Consider the following 22,221-nt stretch of genomic DNA (forward strand, 5'->3'; position numbering starts at 1 on the left):
TAAGGATTACAAGCGTGAGCCACCGGTGCCTGGCTGCTACATATATTTTTAATGACCTCAAAGAGTACACTTTATTATTTTAGGCACATAATATAGGGAAATCTGTCAAGTCAAAGAAAGAAGTGTGCTTTCCTTTAGGTAGTTTTAAAGTGTTACTGTAATGAAATTGGATCTTTTCAAGTAGAGCAGTGACCAATTTATTTTATGTTCATATAAAAGGGCAATAAAGCAACTATTAACAAATCAATTTCAAAAATTTTTGTTTGGTGCCAGTACTGGGGATTAACACTCAGGGTCTCACACTCTTGCTCAGCATCGACCTTTTTGTCTGGGCTAGTCATGAGTTGAGATCCTCTGAATCTCTCAGCCTTTTGAGTAGCTAGGATTACAGGGGTGAGCCACCAGAGCCTAGCCAAAGATGTTGTTACTCTGTATAAAATCCCTATGTGGTTTGACAGGGACTTATAGTACACAGTGTGAAGGACAGATTTGAACACCTAAGAATTTATCTGGGCCTTCTCTGTTTATAACAAGGTTTACCCCCCTCCCCCCGCCCCGGATTATCACAGACTAGCTAGCTACAGGTAAATCCATTCAGTCACACTATTCACAAATAGGGTATTCCTTTCCCCTTCATTCAGATACTTTCAGTTCTCTTCTTTGTTTGTTTTTGTGGTGGTACCAGGACTCAGACTTGGGGCCTCAGCCTTACCTAGCTTTCTTGCTCATGGCTGGCATTCCACTATCTGAGCCATACCTCATCTAGCTTTATTGCTGGTTAATTGGAGATAGTCTCTTGGATTTGTCTGCCTGGGCTAGCTTTAAACCTCAGTCCTCAGATTTCAGCCTCCTGAGGAGCTAGGATTACAGCGGTGAGCTGCCACCTGCACCCAGCACTTTCAGTTATTATAATAAATGAGCCATAAACACTCAGCCATTCAGTGGGTGGCTCTACTTTCCTTTCATAATTGCCTATTGGTCTTTGCTATAAATTAGATAGAGCTTCTGCTGTCCAGTATAGTAGGCACTAAGCATAGATTACTATTTAAATCTAAGTTTAAATTGATTTAAGTTCCATTTTAAACTCTGGCTCTTCAATTCACCTTGCCACATTTCAGAGGTTCAACAGCTACTTGGAGCTTAGTGGTTCTTCATTGGATGGTGCAAACAGAGAAGATCTCCATTGCTGTGTAAAGTTCTGGCACTTCTGGAAGGAATGGCAGGACGGTCTCAGAACAGCAGTAGAGGACTGTACTAGAAACCAGCTTCTCAGTGTAAACTGCTATTGCTGCCAAGTAAGTGGACAGTCTATTTCAGTGCACCTGTCCAGAGCTAGGATTTCCAGGAATATCTTAGTACAGAAGCAGATGGCTTCAAGAAAGTAGACTCCTGCCAGGCACTGGTGGTGCACTCCTGTAATCCTAGCTACTCAGGAGGCTGAGATCTGAGGATCCGGTTCAAAGTCAGCCCAGGCAGGAAAGTCTGCAATGCTCTTATCTCCAATAAATCACCAGAAAACCAGAAGTGGCGCTGTGGCTCCAGTGGTAGAGTGCTTGCCTTGAGCTGAAGAGCTCATGGACAGCGCCCAGGCCCAGGGTTCAAGTCCCACAACTGACAAAAAAAAAAGTAGGCTCCTGCTAAAAGTGGGAAACACAATAGAATGGAGTAAAATTAACAGAAGGAATCCAATTATGATGAGAATTTTATGGAAATTTGTGTGTGTGTGTGTGTGTGTGTGTGTGTGTGTGTGTGTGTGTGTGTGTGCTAGTCCTGGGGCTTGAACTCAGGGCTTGGGCATTGTCCCTGAGCTTCATTTGCTCAAGGTTTGCTCTATCACTTGAGTCATAGCACCACTTCTGGCTTTTTCTGTGTATGTGGTACTGAGGAATTGAACCCAGGGCTTCAAGCGTGCTAGGCAAGCACTCTACCACTAAGCCACATTCCCAGACCAGGAAGTTGTTTTTTTTTGGGGGGTGGGGGGTCCGGTTGTGGGGCCTGAACTCTGGGCCTGGGCGCTGTCCCTCAGCTCTTCAGCTCAAGGCTAGCACTCTACCAGTTGAGCCACAGTGCCACTTCCGGCTTTTTTCTTTTTGCTTATGTAGTGCTGAGGAATCGAACCCAGGGCCTCATGCATGCAAGGCAAGCGCTCTACCACTGAGCCACTTTCCCAGCCCCTGGAAGTTGTTTTTAAGTTCTGTTTTCTGACAAGCACAGACAGACAGGCTCCTTTCTTTCTTTTCTTTTCTTTTTTTTATTTTTGGTCTACTTCCAACCTTCAGTTTATCCATATTTGTGTATGTGTGATGCTGGGGATGAATCCAGGACCTCACACATGCTACACAAATGCTCTACCACTGAGCTACAACCTCCAGTCTCTCAAAATCATTGTTTTGACTACATTGTCTCCAAAAATAACCATGACCAATGGCCCTTTAACCTAAACTTTGAAACAAAAACCATGTTACTTCAGTCATCTGATTTGTGGACTGGTTACTCTTAAAGAAAACTTCTAAGAGAGGAATCAGAGGAGGATAGGGAAGGGGAGATAGCTGAACAGTAATATGGCCTCAAGGAAAATTTTGTCTGGGCCTAATCCATCAGGAGAAAAAAAAACTGAGTAGCTGTGCCAGGGGTTTTGTATGGTACAATCTTTGCCTACCCATCAATAGAGGGAGCATAGTTTCCTGGTTACATCAGGGAAGGGTGAATGACCAGAGAAAGTCACAGGGACAAGCTGTACTTGAAGCAAATGTGGAACATAACACTAGCTGGTTAATTACGGACCTGAGCAGGGTGCCAGCAGCATCTACTACACCCAGGTCCATAGGCTGCATGATAGAGCTCCCACTGCACATGTGTTATGTGATTATACTTGGAGGTGCCTTCCTAATATAAGAAGCTAGGTTAAAGGAATACTACCAACAAGAATGGAAGGATAGGAATGTGGCTTAGTGGTAGAGTGCTCGTCTAGCACACATGAAACCATGAGTTCGATTCCTCAGTACTACATACACAGAAAAAGCCAGAAGTGGCGCTGTGGCTCAAGTGATAGAGCTCAAGCCTTGAGCAAACAAAGCTCAGGGACAGTGCCCAGGCCCTGAGTTCAAGCCCCAGGACTGGCAAAAAAAAAAAAAAAGGAATGCATACAACGCTAATAATAACTGTGCTATATACTTAAGATTATGCTTCATTCCCACCATTTGTTAGACATTTTACAAGCCATGAATTAGAGACAGTTATGTAGCTCAGTGCAGAGCACATGCTTGGTTTACTCTAGACATTGGGTTCAGTCTTCAGCATCTCCCCCAAAAAGCAGTTGATTAGTCAATGTATGACTTTGTTGACTAATCAATTTGTGCGTGTGTGTGTGTGTGTGTGTGTGTGTGTGTGTGTGTGTATGTGCTGGTCCTAGGGCTTGAACTCAGGGCCTTACAACCACACTTGGCTTTTCTACTCGAGGCTGGAACTCTACTACTCTAGCCACAGATGCACTTCTGACTTTTTGGTCGTTAATGGGAGGTAAAATTCTTTTTTTTTCCTGGCTGGTCTGGCTTTGAACCAGAATCCTAAGATCTCAGCTCTCAGCATTTTGAGTACTCAGGATTACAGGTGTAAACCACCAGCATCCATCTTCAATTTACTTATGTTTTATGCTGGTCCTGGGGTTTAAACTCAGGGCCTGGGATCTGTACCTAAGCTTTTTTGCTCAAGGCTAGTGCTCTACCACTTGGGCCATAGTTCCACTTTTGGATTTTTGGTGATTAATTGGAGATAAGAATCTCACAGACTTTCCTGCCAGGGCTGGCTATGAACCATAATCCTCATATCTCAGCCTCCTGAGTAGCTAGGATACAGGTATGAGCCACTGGTGCCCAGCTTCAATTTACTAAAGTAACTAAATTTCCTAATTATTTGTTTAGCTGAATACACATACATTTTTTACAACTACATGATGAAGAAATATTTTTGCTTGCCCTCTGTGTGTGAACTTCTTTTGTTTGGTGCTCAGGATCAAACTCAGCACTTTACACATGCTAAGCATTCTGCCAGAGTTACATCCCCAGCTGTGTGTGGGCTTTTAAAAATGAAAGAATTGGGCTGGGAAGGTGGCTCAGTGGTAGAGCGCTTGCCTTGCATGCATGAGGCCCTGGGTTCGATTCCTCAGCACCACATAAACAAAAGGAAAAAAAAAGCCAGAAGTGACGCTGTGGTTCAAGTGGTAGAGTGCTAGCCTTGAGCTGAAGAGCTGAAGGATAGTGCCCAGGCCCAGAGTTCAGGCCCACGACTGGACCCATAAAAATGAAAGAATCTCACTTTTTGTTTCTGAGTAATTACTTAACAATTATATTCATCTCCATTATTTTGATTGTATTTTCAAATATTTTAAGTGACTTTAGGACCTTTAGTTAATAACTAGATTAATGAGCATATTTTAGGCAGTTGATTAGAAATACTGGTAATATATCCTTACCCAACCTATACATTTTTATTTTGTTGCCAGTCCTGGAACATGAACTCAGGGTCTGGGCACTGAACTTCTTTCACTCATGGCTAGCACTCTACCACTTTGAGCCACAGCACCACTTCCCACATTCTGGTGGTTAATCAGATATAAGAGTCTCACAGACATTCCTGCCCAGTCTGGCTTTGAACCACAATCCTCACTTCTCAGCTTCCTAGCTATCTAGGATTATAAGCGTGAGCCACAGTTGCCCAACACTTTCAGCTTTTTCTATGTAGTTTCTTGGATAGTCTCATCACCTTTCCTGCCCAAGCCAGCTTTCAAAGCGCATCACTTATAACTTATATCTCACATGTTTTTTGTTTGTTTGTTTGTTTGGGTCTGGTCGTGGGGCCTGAACTCTGGGCCTGGGCGCTGTCCCTCAGCTCTTCAGCTCAAGGCTAATGCTCTACCACTTGAGCCACAGCACCACTTTCAGCTTTTTTCTTATGTGGTGCTGAGGAATCGAACCCAGGGCCTCATGCATGCAAGGCAAGTGCTCTACCACTGAGCCACCTTCCCAGGCCCCACGTGGTTTTTTTTTTTGTTGTTGTTGTTGTTTTGGTCGTGGGGCTTGAACTCTGGGCCTGGGCACTGTCCCTCTGCTCTTCAGCTCAAGGCTAGCACTCTATCACTTGAGCCACAGCGCCACTTCCCGTTTTCTGGTGGTTTATTTGAGATAAGAGTCTCACAGCCTTTCCTGCCCTCGCTGGCTTTAAGCTGCGATCCTCAGACCTCAGCCTCCTGAGTTGCTAGGATTACAGGCATGAGCCACCGGCGCCTGGCTATCTCAAGTATTTCGACTTCAAGATGATTTCAAGATGTGTTTGTGCTCTCTCCATCTGTGTTAATTACATAGCAGGAAGAACTTAACAAGATTTACCATTGCAGAATTTGAAACACTGGATATTTGAAGATAATCAGGGATTATTGTTAAAAATTGAAGGTGTGAATACGAGTATTGAAACTGTATTTTTAAGTTATTGTATTGTGGAAGTATACCATATCTCTTGGGACTGCTTCAGATTAAACTGTCGTATGGGGGTAAGGGGATGGGAAGGGCATACATGAAAAAGGATGAAGGCCAGGCACTGGTGGCTCATGCCTGTAATCCTTGCCACTCAGGAGGCTGAGATGTGAGGAAAGAGGAAGAGAGAGGGAGAAAGAAAGAAGAAAAAGAAAAAAAAATAACTAGGATGAGAAATTGGGTGGCAAATGTTGAAACTGCATAAAATGTTCATGGTAAAAACTTTCTGGAGGGGCTGGGAAGGTAGCTCAGTGGTAGAGCGCTTGCCTTGCATGCCTGAGGCCCTGGGTTCAATTCCTCAGCACTACATAAGCAGAAAAAGCCGGAAGTGGCGCTGTGGCTCAAGTGGTAGAGCACTAGCCTTGAGCTGAAGAGCTGAGGGACAGCACCCAGTCCCAGAGTTCAGGCCCCCAAAAACAAAAAAACAAAAAACAAAACAAAACAAAACAAAAAAAACTTTCTGGAGAGCTGGGCTCTGATGGCTCACGCCTGTAATCCTAGCCACTCAGGAGGCTGAGATCTGAGGATCTCAGTTCAAAGCCTGCCTGGGCAGGAAAGTCTGTGAGAACTTTATCTCCAATTAACCACTAGAAAACTGGAAGTGGCACTGTGGCTCAAGTGATAAAGCACTCTCCTTGAGCTCAAGAGCTGAGGGACAGCGCCCAGGCCCAGAGTTCAAACTCCATGAAGGCAACAAAAACAAACAAACAAAAAAAAACTTTCTGGGGCTGGGAAGGTGGCTCAGTGGTAGAGCACTTGCCTTGCACGCATGAGGCCCTGGGTTCGATTCCTCAGCACCACATAAGCAAAAAGAAAAAAAAAGCCAGAAGTGGTGCTGTGGCTCAAGTGGTAGAGCACTAGCCTTGAGCTGAAGAGCTGAGGGGCATTGCCCAGGCCCAGAGTTCATGTCCCATGACCGGACCCCCAAAAAAATCAAACAAAAAACAACTTTCTGCAGGCATAAAACAATAGGCTTTATGAAATATGCACAAAGCTCTTTGGCTTAAAAATTTCTGTTCTAGAATATGATGAATGGGATGATTTTAAAAAGACCTCATTAACAAACTAAAGCTATTTGTGAAATAATAAATATTAGCAGATTAAATGAGTCAAAAAATTTCTGTTCTACAAATTTATCTGAAGGAAATAATCAGACAGGAGAACGCTATATAGAGAAGAATAGTCACTTCACCATTATTTTTTAGACATTATGCATGCAACTCATGAGGAAAAAAGTGCTGAACTAGGAGATTGTTTAAGGAAGTACAGTGGATTGAGGTACAAACAATAAAAATCAAAGAAAGTAGAGATGTAAAGTGTGAACTGAGCTTCCTCGAAAATTAGATGAGGAGAAAAATGGGGTAAACACTAGTGTTAGGAACACAGACAGGTACAGGGACAATATTGGTCTAGGAGTGAAGAACTATTTTTTTTTTTTTTGGTCGTGGGGCCTGAACTCTGGGCCTGGGCGCTGTCCCTCAGCTCTTCAGCTCTAGGCTGGTGCTCTTCCACTGGAGCCACAGCGCCACTTCCGGCTTTTTGTGCTTATGTGGTGATAAGGAATCGAACTCATGGCCTCATGCAGCAAGGCAAGCGCTCTACCACTGAGCCACCTTCCCAACCCTGGGACTCATGTTTGAGAGGCTAGTAGGTTGAGGTCGGAATGTCCCAAAGAAAAGTTAACCGTCCAGGGTTTCCGTGACTAAAGGATATCCACGTGGAATACAAATGATAGCTTGCAACATGGTGACTGGTGAGAAAACAGTACGGCAAGGACCAGAACACCAATATTATGGTGCTAATCAGTGTTCTCCAGTGGTCCACATGAGAAGCTTAGTCCCAAGGTAGCACTTTGGGAGGTGTTGATTTTTTTTTTTTTGCAGTCCTGGGGCTTGAACTTCCTTTTTGTTGGAAGCTAGCACTCTACCCCTTGAGCCACAGCACCACTCCCAGCTTTTTCTGTTTATGTGGTACTGAGGAATCGAACCCAGGGCCTCATGCATGCTAGGCAGGCACTCTACCACTAAGCCACCTTCCCAGCCCCAGTTTAGGATTTAATGGAACCTTTAAGAGGTAAATTTTGCAAGGGTGTCCCTGTAGAAGATTGTCAGACCCTGGTCTCTGCTTTGCTTCTTGGCCAATGAGGAGAGTGGTTTTCATCTGCCATGCATCCTTGTCATCATCATTATGTGCTATCTCATTAGAGGCCCAAAATAATGCACCACTTGAGCTTGGGGTGGAACCCCACAACTGTTACTCAACACTTTTCCCTTAGCTTTTTACTCCCCAGTCATGGGGCTTGAGCTCAGGGCCTGGGCACTGTCCCTATGCTCTTTGTGCTCAAGGCTATCGCTCTATCACTTGATCCACAACACCACTTCCAGCCTTTTCTGAGTAGTTTATTGGAGTTGAAGAGTCTCACCACAGCCTTTCTTGCTTGGGTTAGCTTTGAACTGTGATCCTCAGATCTCAGCCTCCTGAATAGCGAGGATTATAAGTGTGAGCCACTAATGTCCAGCTTCCCTTAGTTTATAAGCTAAGTACCTTCTTTTTGTTTTACAGTGACAAAAGCCTGACTGATAGAGCAGGAAACCATTTGGCTAAGGGTACAGACAACAGTCCGAAGAGGAATGGTCTTGACGGGATAAAAATTAAGAGTTTCCAGAAGGGCTCCGAAGAAAAAAAAAATAGATGTGACTGTTTCAAGCACTGTGTTGATCTTTCTAGGAAGTGGCCCATATACTGTTGGCTGCTTTTCCACGTTTCAGGGAATGGAGTGAGCCCAGTAATTAAAGCATTCCAGAGATTACAGAAAAGGCTGCTCAAGCCTCTCTCTCTCTCTTGCCCTGTCTCTTTCAAGGGAGAAAGAACAGCTGTTGAAGCCTTCTTCAGAAGCAACATGTTTTCATAAAGGCACTCTCCCAGCATCCTAAGCGGGCTGGCAAGCTGCCCAAAGCCATTGGGGCACATGGGCTAGGTTGAAATGCTTAAGAACAATTCTGAGATGTCCAAAAAGGATATTGTATTTGAGGATAATGCCAAAATTCCAGCTCTCTGATCTGTATACTTTCTGAAGCTGCTTATCTTTTGTGCTTGCTCTCTAATCAGGAACACATGAGGCAAGGGTCCAAAGAATCATTGCTTCCTGGTAACACTAAATCAATACTAAATATAGAATGTAAGCCTATTGGGCTTATGGATCAGGGATGTTGGAAAATAAGCCTTTGTGCTAAATTGTCTAGCTAACCTCAGAGAGGAAAATGACAGCAGCTGCCCTGTTCATTGCAGTTCCAAGTTAGAAAAACACTGTCTAACGAATTCACTCCATTTTGTTGCCCTTTCATAAGAAACTTATTTACCAAACCTAGGAAGAATGAGTGGAAAGAATTGCGACCAAAGGCTTGGTTTATGGTAAAACATTACAAGCTTAGTTTTGTAATGCTATAATCTGACTTAACTCTCTTCTTCAAATAGTTGCCCTAGTACTATAAATACTAACTGGCAAGATGTGATTTTGAGTATTAGGGGAAAAACACTTTTCATGTGACACATTTCATCCTAGACTACATTCATTTTATTGTTTATTTAGAAACTTTCACAGTGACTGACCAGCATAATTGGGTATGTGTTATTTTTATCAATAATTTATTTTCAGATGTTCAGGCAACTGTTGTTTTAAATTGTTAAATGAAAAAAAAAATCATTTTCTAGTCAATGAGCCAAAAACATCAAGTCAATTTTTCTGGCTAGATTTAAACTTCATTCATGCAAAGCAAAAACAAGTAGTTGACATGCAAAAAAAGTAATTGGATGCTGGTGGCTCATGCTTGTAATCTTAGCTACTCGGGAGGCTGAGAGTTGAGGATCACAGTTCAAAGCCAGCCTGGGCAAGAAAATTTATGAGACTCATCTCCAATTTTCAAAAACTGGAAGTGGAGAGCTTAGGGATAGCACTCAGGTTCTGAGTGCAAGCCCCAGGACCGATTAAAACACATAAAGACATCATACCTCCTCTTTTTACTAAAAAACAATCTTTTGAAAGGTAGAGAAGTAGGCAAACTTAATCCTATAGATGCACTGTTAAATTGATACAAGATCACTTAGAACATGAGAATATATGTGTGACTACATGGAATACTATTAATTTTTAAAAATTTAGGCTAAACTTCACTCTATGAACATATATAATTCATAATTCTTGGTCTACTCATAAAGTCAACAACCATCAACCACTAATTCCTGACATTTCATCACCGTCTCAGAAAAAAACTCTAGGTCAGGCAGAGTAGCTAACACCTGTAATCCCAGCTACCTGGAAGGGCAGAGATCTGGAGGATTGCAGTTTGAGGCCAACCCAGGCAAAAGTTAACAAGACCTCATGTCAATAAAACAAGTTAGGTGTGGTGAGGCAGGCTTGTCATCTTAGCTGTGTGGGAGTGAGAGGAAGTTCGCAAAGGCAAACACACCTGAGACCCTATCTGAAAAAATAATCTAAAGCAAAAAGGGCCAGAAGTATGGTATACACTGTAGTAGTCCCCAGCAGTACAGCCAAAACAAACAAAGATCCTCTATACCTGTTCATAGTCATTCATTGCCCCATTCTTGTAGCCCCTGGCAACCTCTAATTGGCCTTCCATCTCTCTGGCTGTGTCTTTGGAAACTCCATATAATTGGAAACATATCATTTGTGGCCTTGTGTCTGGTTACTTAGCGTAATATTTTCAAGGTTCATCCACACTGTAGCATGTTATCAGGAATTCGTTCTTTTTTTAAAATATTTTTTTATTGTAAAAATAGTGTACGGAGGGATTACAGTTACATGAGTAAGGTAATGAGTACTTTTCCTATGGAGCGTTGTTACCTCCTCCTTTAGCCCCTACCATCCCTTCCCTCCCCACCTCCCCAACTATGAGTACAACTCACTCATATTTAAAATCACTTTACCCTCTGTACAAATCATTTTACCGAAAAACTCAAAGCCCACAGCTGTACATCCAACATCCATATTTTCAGCTCCAGGTATTTCTATCTCAACACTCTTGATACTCACTTTGCTATCTAGTCTTTCTTCTCATTTCAAAAATTACCTCCTGAAACACTATTTGCTTTTATGTGTGCCTCTTGATTATTCATAGTAGACCTACTTAGCTTAGCTGCCTTGAGTTTTCCTATCTCCCCCAGCAGCATCATAAAAGACACATTTACACACAGACACAGAGGTACAAATGCATGATTTGGAAGTTTGGGAATCTACTGTCTTTGTTATGTATATTTTTGTGTCAATCCTCAGGCTTGAACTCAGGGCCTGGGCACTGTCTCTAAGCTTTTTTTTTTTTCCCCTCAAGAAAAGTGCTCTACCTTGCTCCACTTCTGGGTTTTTAGTAGTTAACTGGAGATAAGAGTCTCATAGAGGGGCTGGGAAGGTGGCTCAGTGGTAGAGCGCTTGCCTTGCATGCATGAGGCCCTGGGTTCGATTCCTCAGCACCACATAAGCAAAAAGAAAAAAAGCCGGAAGTGGTGCTGTGGCTCAAGTGGTAGAGTGCTAGCCTTGAGCTGAAGAGCTGACGGACGGTGCCCAGGCCCAGAGTTCAGGCCCCACAACCCAACACCCCCCCCAAAAAAAAAGTCTCATAGAATTTTCTGCCAGGGCTGGTTTGAACTGAAGTCCTCATATCTCAGTGTTCTGAGTAGCTAGTATTATAGGTGTATGCCACCAGCACCTGGCTTCCATCCGCTGTCTTTTGAAAGGGAACCAAGACTGGTTGACTCCAGTACACTGACCACATGTCAGTAACCTTAAAAGCAATTGGTAATTCATTATACTTTTTATATTCCGATTAAAAATTAATACAAAATTATGCCTTATATCCTTAATGTCTGGCCACCTTATTATCTAAACAAAGGCAAGATTATATAATATTTGCCAACAATTGAGGACTGTAACATAGGTGGTTTCATTATTTTCTTGTAAAAATATGGACTGACCATTTGCTGGCCATAGAATTTTCTTTTGAAATTCTGCATTTTTTGGCTTTGTAATGATCTCAACAATTGCTAGGAAATGCAGTCAGAACCAATAAATAAGTGGTCTATAGTTTTGATTAGCTAAAGAAAAGCATATAACTTCCAATCGTTGTATTTTCCCATTACAGCAATTAAAAATGAGACTTAATAGTGAATGTTAAATACATATACATTTGCAGTAAAACACACTATTCTATGATCCAGCAATAATCTGAATGTGATACTTGGGGGGGAATGCAGTAAGAATGCAGACTAGGAATTGTATGTGGAATGGCAGATTTCCACTAACTAAAACATCGATTTCTGCCCTAGATATGAGCAACCTCATATAGGAGCATAGTACCAGCAGGAAGCTGTTCATGAACTGGGAGAAAACTTAAATGGCAAGGGTACTAATCCTTTATAAGATAAATTGTATTAGGAGTTTGGGGGTATTTATTTTCAAAATCACATTCTAATAATCTGAACCACGGTATAATACCAATTATTTTATTTTTATGATTATTATAAAGGTGATATGCAGAGGGGTTCCAATTACATAAGTAGGTAATGAGTTCATTTCTTTTTGAACAATGTTGCCCCTTTCCTCACTTTTTCCCAGGCCATAATGCCTATTCTATTGTACTTAAAAAAGACTGTGCCCGGGTGCCGGTGGCTCACACATGCAATCCTACCTACTCAGGAGGCTGAGATCTGAGGATCCTTGTTCAAAGCTAGCCAGGGCAGGAAAGTCTGTGAGACTTTTATCTCCAATAAACCACTCAGAAAATTGGAAGTGGTGCTGTGGCTCAAATGGTAGAGCACTAGCCTTGAGCTGAAGGGCTCAGGGACAGAGCCCAGGCCCAGAGTTCAAACCCCACAACTGACCAAAAAAAGAAAAGAAAAGAAAAGAGATTGTCACTTCTCCCCATAAAAATACCTTGTATTATGAAACTTTGAATGAAATTCAAAACCAAGGGTTTTTCCCCTCCCATATTCACCCTCCCACACTGTTTTTTGAGATAGGTGAATTTTGTTGTTATTGTTTTGGTGATGCTAGGCCAGCAGCTACCACTGAAGTATATCCCCAGCGCTTTCTCCAGATTTGTTGAATGACAAGCTATCAAACAATTTAGGCATTTTACCTTGATGCACAGCAAGACTAAACATAACACAATGTTGTTGTGGTTGTCAAAACTTCATCATAAGCTCTCACACAAAAAAGACATACAAATATGAAATTCATAACTGATTTATTGAATGAATAGTATATGCAAGAATACCAATAAAAGGAACTAATACTACAAACTACAATTTGAAAATAAAGCCAATATAACAGGAACAAAATATACATAACATGAGAGGAATGTTTGATTTTTGACCCATGACGCATTCCACATCTTTACAATTAAATGTCTGTTCAAACAAAACTATACCTTGGTCTAACCTTAGTGCTTTTTAAAAAAGCAACAACATGCCAGAACACTTTTACTTTTGCTTTGAGATATTTGAGATTCACACATTTGTTCAAGTACATAGATTCGGATTCAATAGTAGATCTACAGCACTGTTATTCTGTTCATATCTCGAGTAGCATGTACCTCTGAGCAAGTACAATTTGAAATTTCTAAAACTGCTGATCCTTGCAAGAGAATTTAAGTTGTGGGTTTTAATAAATTGAGATGAAAGTAAAACTCACCCCCCTCCCGTCTTCCCCCCAGGAACAAAGAGCTCTTATTAAAGTATAGAAACTTAAGTCTATCCTTCTGCTCTAAAGAACATTTATTACTAACATTTTCTGGTAAGGCAATAAATGCTCCAGAATCATCTTCAATATACGCTTGCAAAGGTTACACTGTTTAATACTCGTAACAACAACAACAACAACAACAACAAAAGTGAAAACAAAAAAAGGGGAGAAAGAAAGAAAAGGAAATAAAGAAGAAAAGACACTTCGAAATTTCAGGCTAAAATATGCATAAAAGACAGTAATGGCAGTATTTTTGGAAAACAATGTAAATGTCATATACTTATCAAATAATGTCATGCTTATTAAAACTACAGTTAAGGACTTAAGAGATGTACAGTAAATACACTGCTGAGGTCCATTTATCTAAATATTAATACCACAATGTAATTACTACCCAGAAGATGATGATGCTACTTGGGAACACAAGTACTGTACAATTTTTACATTGTAAGGCACTTTTACTCAGCATGTGATGAAAACATAGGTAGAGAATCAAAATATTGGAGGCTTACAGCCCAAGGTGATATTTCATGTGACTTCAATTTACATTTCAATTTTGAATGGAGGATTTCGCCTATTACACCACAGTGAGAAAAAACAGGTAGTCAGCCACCTATCTAGCCAACCAAAAGGTAAAGTGCTATTCTGGTTGGTAGTAGCAGAGAAAGGGCTGAAGAAACCCATACCAAGTTCTATATCTTACTACGCAACAAACCCATCAACTGACAGCTACAATAGTTGAAGTCCTTTACATAATTAGTGACTGGCCACAATTACCCCTGGCACCTTCCTTTTTTTTTTCCTAAAAAAATTCATTACAGTAGTTGTCTAAAAATGAAGGATACCTATTTCTCCATGGGTAAGTTGTATGGCACACAATGTAAAAAAATGATCTAGACACAGTGATTTCAAGATCTTTAAAAATAATAGTTTTCAAGCTGTTATAAGGAAATAAAGTACAGATCCTTTGGGAAAAGTCACATAGCTTGGTAAACAAACATTTAGATCTGTCCTTGTACTTCAAGTCATGACAAATTTTGAAAATGAATCACACACAAATGGTGGCATATTAAAAGCAAAGGGAGAAACATACATAGCAGTCCACTACTAAAGCTAGTTTCCTTCTAAAAATAACAATAAAAGAGTTAAAAGAGAGCAAGCATTGAGTCCCTTGATTGAAGTAAATGTGTGAACACACACTTGACAAATTGGATGCTAAGGGACAAGCAGTTACAAAATTCATTCAGCACAGTGTAATTTCCCACCTGTATACAGTTTAAAAAATGCTGTTCTGTCCGCTCATTGTATAGTCACTTCAATATGTTATTTCTTACTTGCAAATTTGCTCTATTGTGGTAGGTGAACTAATAACTCCGTAATCAGAATCCCTACCCTTTGCCTTGAGGTGCTATGGTACTATCAGGCAGACCACAAATAAAGTTGTTTTTGTTTTCGTTTTTTGGTTTTTCCATAAAGAAACATATAAATGTGCTTCAGCAGATAAGTGGAAGAAAATATCACTAGCTAAAAAATGCCAGTGTCCAAAATCCTTTTGAAAAAAGCTGGGTTCTTAGGCTTTTATAAACAATCCTGATCATTAGTTAATGACAAAATACCAAACCCCACTAAGAAGAAGAGTGGGGCCCCAGAAGCCTAGAAAACATACAACCAAAGCAATGACTGAAAAACATGGAAAACATGAAATCAAGTTTCTAAAATAGTGGTCACAACATTCAAAATAATTCCTGTTTTATGCAAGACTGTTTTTCACTCCTACAGCCCCCGAGCCCTCCTTACATACTCTGGGTCAAGACGTGAAGTGTTCCACGGACAGGGCACTTGGGAGGAACCCGTTTCAGACGTGGGGTCTTTAAAAGTCCTTAGCAAGTGGTAACCCCTTAAATCTCAAAGAGGTTTTAGTTTGCGGTTGGTTTGCCAAATGCTACTTTGAACCTGGAAAAGGATTCGATCATTTTGCCAGAAGCTCTTGGTGTGAGTTGGAAAGAGAAGAGCTGGTACTGTCAAAGAGAATTTTGGCATAAGCACTGGAGAGCATCAGAGCTTTTAATCACCAGTTGCTTGCATCCACGGTGGTCAGTGAGCCCAACTTTAACAGGAGCCAAAGAAAAGCTGGAGCACACTTCTTGGAAGTGACTTGAGAGCATGTGCTGTCAAAGCCAAGAGAGAAGAAGGTTCTCTTCATTTCTAGCCTCCATTACTGGAGTGCGAAAAAAAAAATCTCCACAAAGAATCATGGGTTGCCACCAGTGGCATGGCTGCATTGTAAAGTAAAATTTGCTTACGTTTTCCCTTGAGCATGAATCCACTAAACCAACTTAAACACTCTAAACAGTAGAACTTCGTTCAGTCCAGAAATAGAGCTTAGTTCATTTCAATGTCTGCTTTAACTGATGACACTCTACACAGGGTTAATAGTGTTTTCAACTGCTTCCCAGAAACTGCAAGCTACAGCTACGTAACATCAACATGTCAAACTCAGCCATCTAGTGAAGGCTTATATAGAACAAACAAGATGCTTTCAGGCAGTTCAATGAAGGATCTAAGAGTTGGGCAGTAAAAAGTTACAAACCCTTTTGGATTTTAGAAAACAGTGGAAAAAAAGAATAGTAGTTATGGATGTCTTATTCATTCCCAGTTTTCTAACTCTGTCCCATGAACCTGTTTAAAAGATGATAAAAACATGTAAAATAGGATGTTTGATGGGAACACAATCAACATAATGTTATAGAGGAGAATATCTTACTGATTTGACATTAGAACTACATTTACTGATAAAGTGGATAGCTTTATTTTTTTATGGTTACAAAATTGGCTAGTAAAGAAAGAAAAAAAAACAACAAAGAACTAGGCAAGTCTAAACAATCCTCAGCATTCCAGTAACATGCTCTTAGCTAAACAGAATAGATTTTTTAAAAATGTACTGCATTTCATTACTTCGCTATGTATTTATCAGTGTGTTTTGCATCCTGATAACAGATGTGGTATAATGAACTTTCATACCTAGTTTCCATTAAGTTGCTGCTGCATTAGTTGTTGCTGCTCAATTTCTACTTTTCCCCGGCTTTTACTCTCTCGTTCCTCATCTTCTTCATCTCTCTCATCATTTCCACTATGATTTTTACAATATAGTCTACAATGATGAAAGACAAAAATCTCAAAATCCTTTGTCACTGTTGATGAGAATACATTTATGCAATCATTAGTGGAAGAGCTTGGTGCCCATGTAAAACAGGAGTTTTTCATTCACAATTTTAAACACCCCCAATTCACTACCGGGCCATTCGTATCTAAAAGATAAGAAAATACACTACTATTGAGATAATAGAAGTTGATTTGAAACAAAACCTCCTGTTTATTTAGGGCAACCGTTATAAAGCAATCCCTTATTTTTCCCAGAGATTAAAAGCAATTTTTTGTCAGTCATGAGGCTTGAACTTGGGGCCTGGGCACTGTCCCTGACCTCTTTTGCTCAAGGCTAGTGCTCTACCACATTAAGCCACAGTGCCACTTCCGGTTTTCTGGTGTTTAATTAGAGATACAAGTCCCATGGACTTTTCTGCCCAGGCTGCCTTTGAACTGCGATTCTCAGTTCTTGGCCTCCTGAGTAGCGAGGATTACAAATGTGAGCCACAGGCACTTGGCTTAAAACAAATTTTGAGCGAATGAAAAAACAGTAAGTTTCAGATATATAGATGTAATATAAAAATTTCTAGAAATCCCGTATACAAAATTTACAATTATATTTCAACAAACATATTCTATGTACATTGCTACTTTCTGCTCATATTGCAGGAAACAATTCTCCTCAAACGTTTCAAATTACTTTTGGTCATGAGTGCCTTAACCTTTGCTAGAATATCTCCATAAATCATACAAAAATTCCCCACATTATATATTTGGCTGTCATCTCCAGAATGAGTCTTCTCCAGAATGAGTCATCTCCAGAATGAATCATCTCCAGAATGAGTCTTCAACATCATGTTGTTCCCATCACCTTTTCAGTATATACTCTGTATATTTGAAACTAAGTTTTTTTTTTTTTGGTGGCACGGGGTTTTTTTTGTGGTTTATGTTAATATTTGTTTGGGGTACAGTACTGGAGCTTGAACTCAGTGCCTCATGCTCTCATTTGGCTTTTTCACTCATGGTTGGTGCTCTACCACTTGAGCCACACCTCTAACTGCAGCTTTTTGCTGGTTAACTGGAAATAAGAAATTCCCAGATTTGTTTTCCTGGGCTTGCTCTGAACCATAATCCTCAGAGTTCAGACTCCTCAGTAGCCAGGATTATGAGCATAAGCCACCCACGCCCACACAGAAGGGACTTTTATGCAGCCATAAAGGTTATGGTAGTCAGCACATCTCAGTGTCCTGAATAGCTAGGATTATAGAGTACCTGCTTTGAACTCAGGGCCTCAACTTGTTAAATACATTCTATGACATTTGAGCCATGCCTTCAGCCCTTTATTACAGTTTTTAATAAAAATGATATGTGATTTTGCATAATCAGCAATAGGCAGGCTGATCTGAGCCCAATTTTAGGTCAATTACAGACTATATGACAGGAAAAGTGCTCTAAAAAATCTCTAAGTATGTACTCATGGTCACTAATGGATAAATGATTATATAGGAATATATGTGTCACTGATCATCTAAGCTACATCTAACATTTTAATAAACTAAAAGGGCAAGTGTGGTGTGAAGTATAGTAACAACTGACTTCTATCTGTGCTCATGAGTTTTCTTTCCAGTCTTAAACTATTTTCAATAACTGTCAAAGAGTTATGGAGGACTTGTGCCTTCACATGCTATCCACTGAAAACTTCCTTTCTTTTTAGTTTTTTTTCTGCTGCCGCCGTTGTCGCCACTGCCGCCGCGTCCTCCTCCCCCTCCTCCTCCTCCTCCTCCCTCCTCCTCCTCCCTCCCCCTCCGCCTCCTCCTCCTCTTTCCTCCTCCCTCCTCCTCCTCCTCCCTCTCCCTTCTTCTCCTTCTCCTCCTCCTCCCTCCTCCTACTCCTCTTCCTCCTCCCTCCCCCTCCTTCTTCTTCTCCTCCTCCTCCTCCTCCTCCTCCTCCTCCTCCTCCTCCTCCTCCTCCTCGCGAGTGCGCGCGTGCGTGCGTGTGTGCGTGTGCGTGTGCGTGTGTGTGTGTGTGTGTGTGTGTGTGTGTGTGTGTGTGTTCCTAGGGCTTAAACTCTAGACCTGGGTGCTGTCCCTGAGCTTTTGTGCTCAAGGCTTGCACTCTACCACTTGAGCCACAGCTCCATTTCTGGCTTGTTTGTTTTGGGTAATTAATGGGAGATTAGAGGCTCACAGAATTTCCTGCTGCGAGGAGCCAAGATAATAGGTGAGAACCAACAGTGACCGGCTGTTTCTTTTCCAATTATCAAATGAGATTCCTATACTACCTATGAAGCATATTCCCTAAAACATAACGTGAATCTAAACTAAACCTTTGAATCAATTTATAGAAAGTATAGGAGAAAGGGTAAAAACAAGTGCAATACCATCATAAAGTAGTAAACAGACACATCTACAGTTTGGGACTTCCAGAGGACAATTCATCAGGGTTCTTCACATAGAGAGAAAAGGTGAGATTGAGGAAGAGATGACTTCATGTTAAAACAGAATTAAATAAAAAATGCAGTGCATGGACTTTGTATATATACAAATTGGAACAAATTAAGTCTAAAAAGACACTTGTGACTGGGTGTACTGGTACATACCTGTAATCCCAGGTGCTAGGGAGGTAGAGATAAGAGGATTTCAGTTTGAGGCCAGCCCAAACAATAAATTAGTGAGGCTCCATCCCAACCAATAATGCATACTTATCATTGCAACTATGTAGGAAATGTAAATAGGACTGTAGTCCAGGCTAGTGAAGGCATAAATAAAACCATATTTGAAAAATAATGGGGGCTAGGAAGGTGGCTCAGTGGGAGAGCGCTTGCCTTGCATGCATAAGGCCCTGGGTTCGATTCCTCAGCACGACATAAGCAAAAAGAAAAAAAAAGCTGGAAGTGGTGCTGTGGCTCAAAGTGGTAGAGTGCTAGCCTTGAGCTGAAGAGCTGAGGGACAGTGCCCAGGCCCAGAGATCAGGCCCCATGACCAGACCCCCCAAAAAACAAAAAGAAAAAGAAAAATAATGGAAGCAAAAACAATGGCTCAAGTGATAGATCACCTATCTAGCAAGTGTGAAGCCCTGAGTTCAAACCCCAGGATTGCCAAAAAAAGACAATTGTGGAAATGTGAAAATATGGATTATATGTTATGGTTCTGAAAAACAATTGTTAATTAATTAATTTTCTAGGTCATGGGCTTGAACTCTGGGCCTGGGCACTGTCTCTCAGCTCTTCAGCTCAAGGCTAGCGCTCTACCACTTGAGCCACAGCGCCACTTCCAGTTTTCTGCTGGTTTATTGGGGATTAGAGTCTTAGACTTTCCTGCCCAGGTTGGCTTTGAACTGTGATCTCCAGATCTCAGCCTCCTGAGCAGCTAAGATTAGAGGCATGAGCCACTGGCACCCAGCACAGTTATTTTATAACATATGATTATGAGGTAGTAATTACATTAGAAATTCCAGTGTTTTGAGATATATACTGAAGTATGTAGGGAATCTAAAGGCAAGAGATTTGAGCTAGATCTTGGGGAAAATACCAATAAATGAAACAACTGTGGCAATAATTTGGTAACTGCTAATGGGCAAAGTTGTCATGCTATTATATTTTTATATAAATTTTACAATCTTTTTGATAGAAAGTCTCCTCTAAAAGGACAAGATTTTTTTTTCTTGTCAAGACAGATTTTTATCATTTTGTGTGCTAGTATACAGAGGCTTGAACTCAGGGCCTCATGTTCTTGCTTAGCTTTTTTTTTTTTTCTTTTTCTTTTTTGTTGGTCATGGGGCTTGTACTCTGGACCTGGGAGCTGTTCCTCAGCTCTTGAGCCACAGCACCACTTCCAGTTTTCTAGTGGTTAATTTGAGAAAAGAGTCTTACAGACTTACCTCACTGGGCTGGCTTTGAACTGCAATCCTCAGATCTCAGCTTCCTGAGTAGTTAGGATTACAGGTGTAAACCACCCGCACATGGCTAGCTTTTGTATTTATTTTTCAGGGTGTGTGTGTGTGTGTGTGTGTGTGTGTGTGTGTGTGTGTGTGTGTGTGTGTGTGTGTGTGTGTGTGTGTGTGTGTGTGTGTGTGTGTGTGTGTGTGTGTGTGTGTGTGTGTGTGTGTGTGTGTGTGTGTGTGTGTGTGTGTGTGTAGTTCTGAGGCTTTAACTCAAGGCCTTCTGCTTTCACTTGGCTTTTTCACTGAAGGATGGGGCTCAATCACTTGAACCCACCTCCACTTCCAGATTTATTTTGTGGGGGTCCTGGGACTTGGACTCCCAGAGCTTTTATGCTCTACCACTTGGGCCATAGCTCCACTTCCTGCTTTTTATTGGTTAACCAGAGATAAGAGTCTCACAGACTTTTCTGCTGAGGCTGGCTGGACTCAAACCACCATCCTATCTCAGCTTCCTGAGTGTCTATTACAGGTATGAGTCACTGGTGATTGGCCAAATTTTCATCTTTTATGGGATTATTATTCATTTGTGGATTATTTTCCATAGTCCTTTATGAGTTTTTCATGAGTCTAGGCACAAAATCACAGCCGTCAACTGGTTAAATTATACCTCCACTGTCATAGAGCATGTTTATGATGGGAGGCTCTTTTTTTTGAATATTCATATTAAATAATTTAAAATATAATACACAAGACAGAATAAACATAAATAAAAATCATTATATCTTCCCTCACCTCTTTTTTTTTTTTTGCCAGTCCTGGGGCTTGACCTCAGGGCCTGGGCACTGTCCATGAGCTTCTTTTGCTCAAGGCTAGTACTCTACCACTTGAGCCACAAAGCCACTTCTGGCCTTTTCAATGTATATAGTACTGAGGAATTGAACCCAGGGCTTCATGCATACTAGGCAAGCAATCTACCACTAAAGCCATATTCCCAGCCCTTTGATTATTTTTTTTTGTGACAGGTCCTTCTTATATAGCCCCAGAAGGATTCAAACTAAAAATCCTCCTGTTTCCACTTCCTGAATGTTTGGATTACAAGTATGGGCACCAGGCCCAGCTACCCTTGCCTTTTACATTATATATATAGTCAAGACCCAGAAAGGGGTGCTAAGGAATGAAAGCCATATTGGGGAGATAGGGACGCCATTTAATTCAGCTCTATCCCAAACTACTTGCATGTAGATGCTCATTTGAATTCAGTATTCCAAAATCCACATTATAAATTTAACAAACAAATTTCAGCCATGTGCCAGTACCTCCCACCTATACTCCTAGCTATTCAGGAGGCTAAGATCTGAGAAGTGAGGATGAAAGCTGGCCCAGGCAGGAAAGTCCATGAGACTATCTCCAATTAACCTGCAAAATGCCAGACTGAGGTTATGACTCAAGTGGTAGAATGCCGGCTATAAGCAAGCATAGCACAAGGCCATGAATTCAATCAAGTGCCAGTACACACACACACACACACACACACACACACACACACACACACTTCAATACGAAAAGTAAAAACGATTCAACTTAATCCAACTCATCATAGATCCTAGTAAAAATGTTTTTGCTTAGAGATAACCACTAAAACATGGTTTTCTAACAGCTAAAAAGTAAAAATAACCGAAATAAGGAACCAATAAAATGACTATATATAACTCTGTGCATGTGTGTGTGTGTGTGTGTGTGTGTGTGTGTGTGTGTGTGTGTGTGTGTATTATAGAACACTGTGCAATCATCAAAACAAATGTAAACTATTTAATGTCACAAAAAAAATGTTTCAGGCTGGGCGCTGGTGGCTCATGTTTATAATCCTAGCTACTCAGAAGGCTGAGATTTGAGCCAGAAGTGGAGTTGTGGCTA

The 22,221-nt window shown here is 41.0% G+C and overlaps 1 protein-coding gene across 2 annotated transcripts in view; it reads right to left on the reverse strand.

Moving 5' to 3' along the window:
* Positions 1 to 12,767: 12,767 nt before the first annotated feature.
* Positions 12,768 to 22,221, reverse strand: part of Phf6 (PHD finger protein 6) — a 62,760-nt gene continuing 53,306 nt past the window's right edge. The window contains exons 10-11 of one of the 2 annotated variants that reach the window (XM_042668238.1): positions 16,303 to 16,432; positions 12,768 to 15,960 (exon numbers count right to left, since the gene is read on the reverse strand). In XM_042668238.1, the coding sequence (XP_042524172.1) occupies positions 16,303 to 16,432 (130 nt within the window). In that variant the 3' untranslated portion in view covers positions 12,768 to 15,960. Of the gene's footprint in view, positions 16,433 to 22,221 lie in introns of both variants that reach the window. The other variant, XM_042668239.1, reaches the window with a different exon arrangement.

This window comes from Dipodomys spectabilis, unplaced genomic scaffold (assembly GCF_019054845.1).
Source record: "Dipodomys spectabilis isolate Male_0828 unplaced genomic scaffold, ASM1905484v1 ptg000423l, whole genome shotgun sequence".
In the NCBI taxonomy this organism is placed as follows: Eukaryota; Metazoa; Chordata; class Mammalia; order Rodentia; family Heteromyidae; genus Dipodomys; species Dipodomys spectabilis.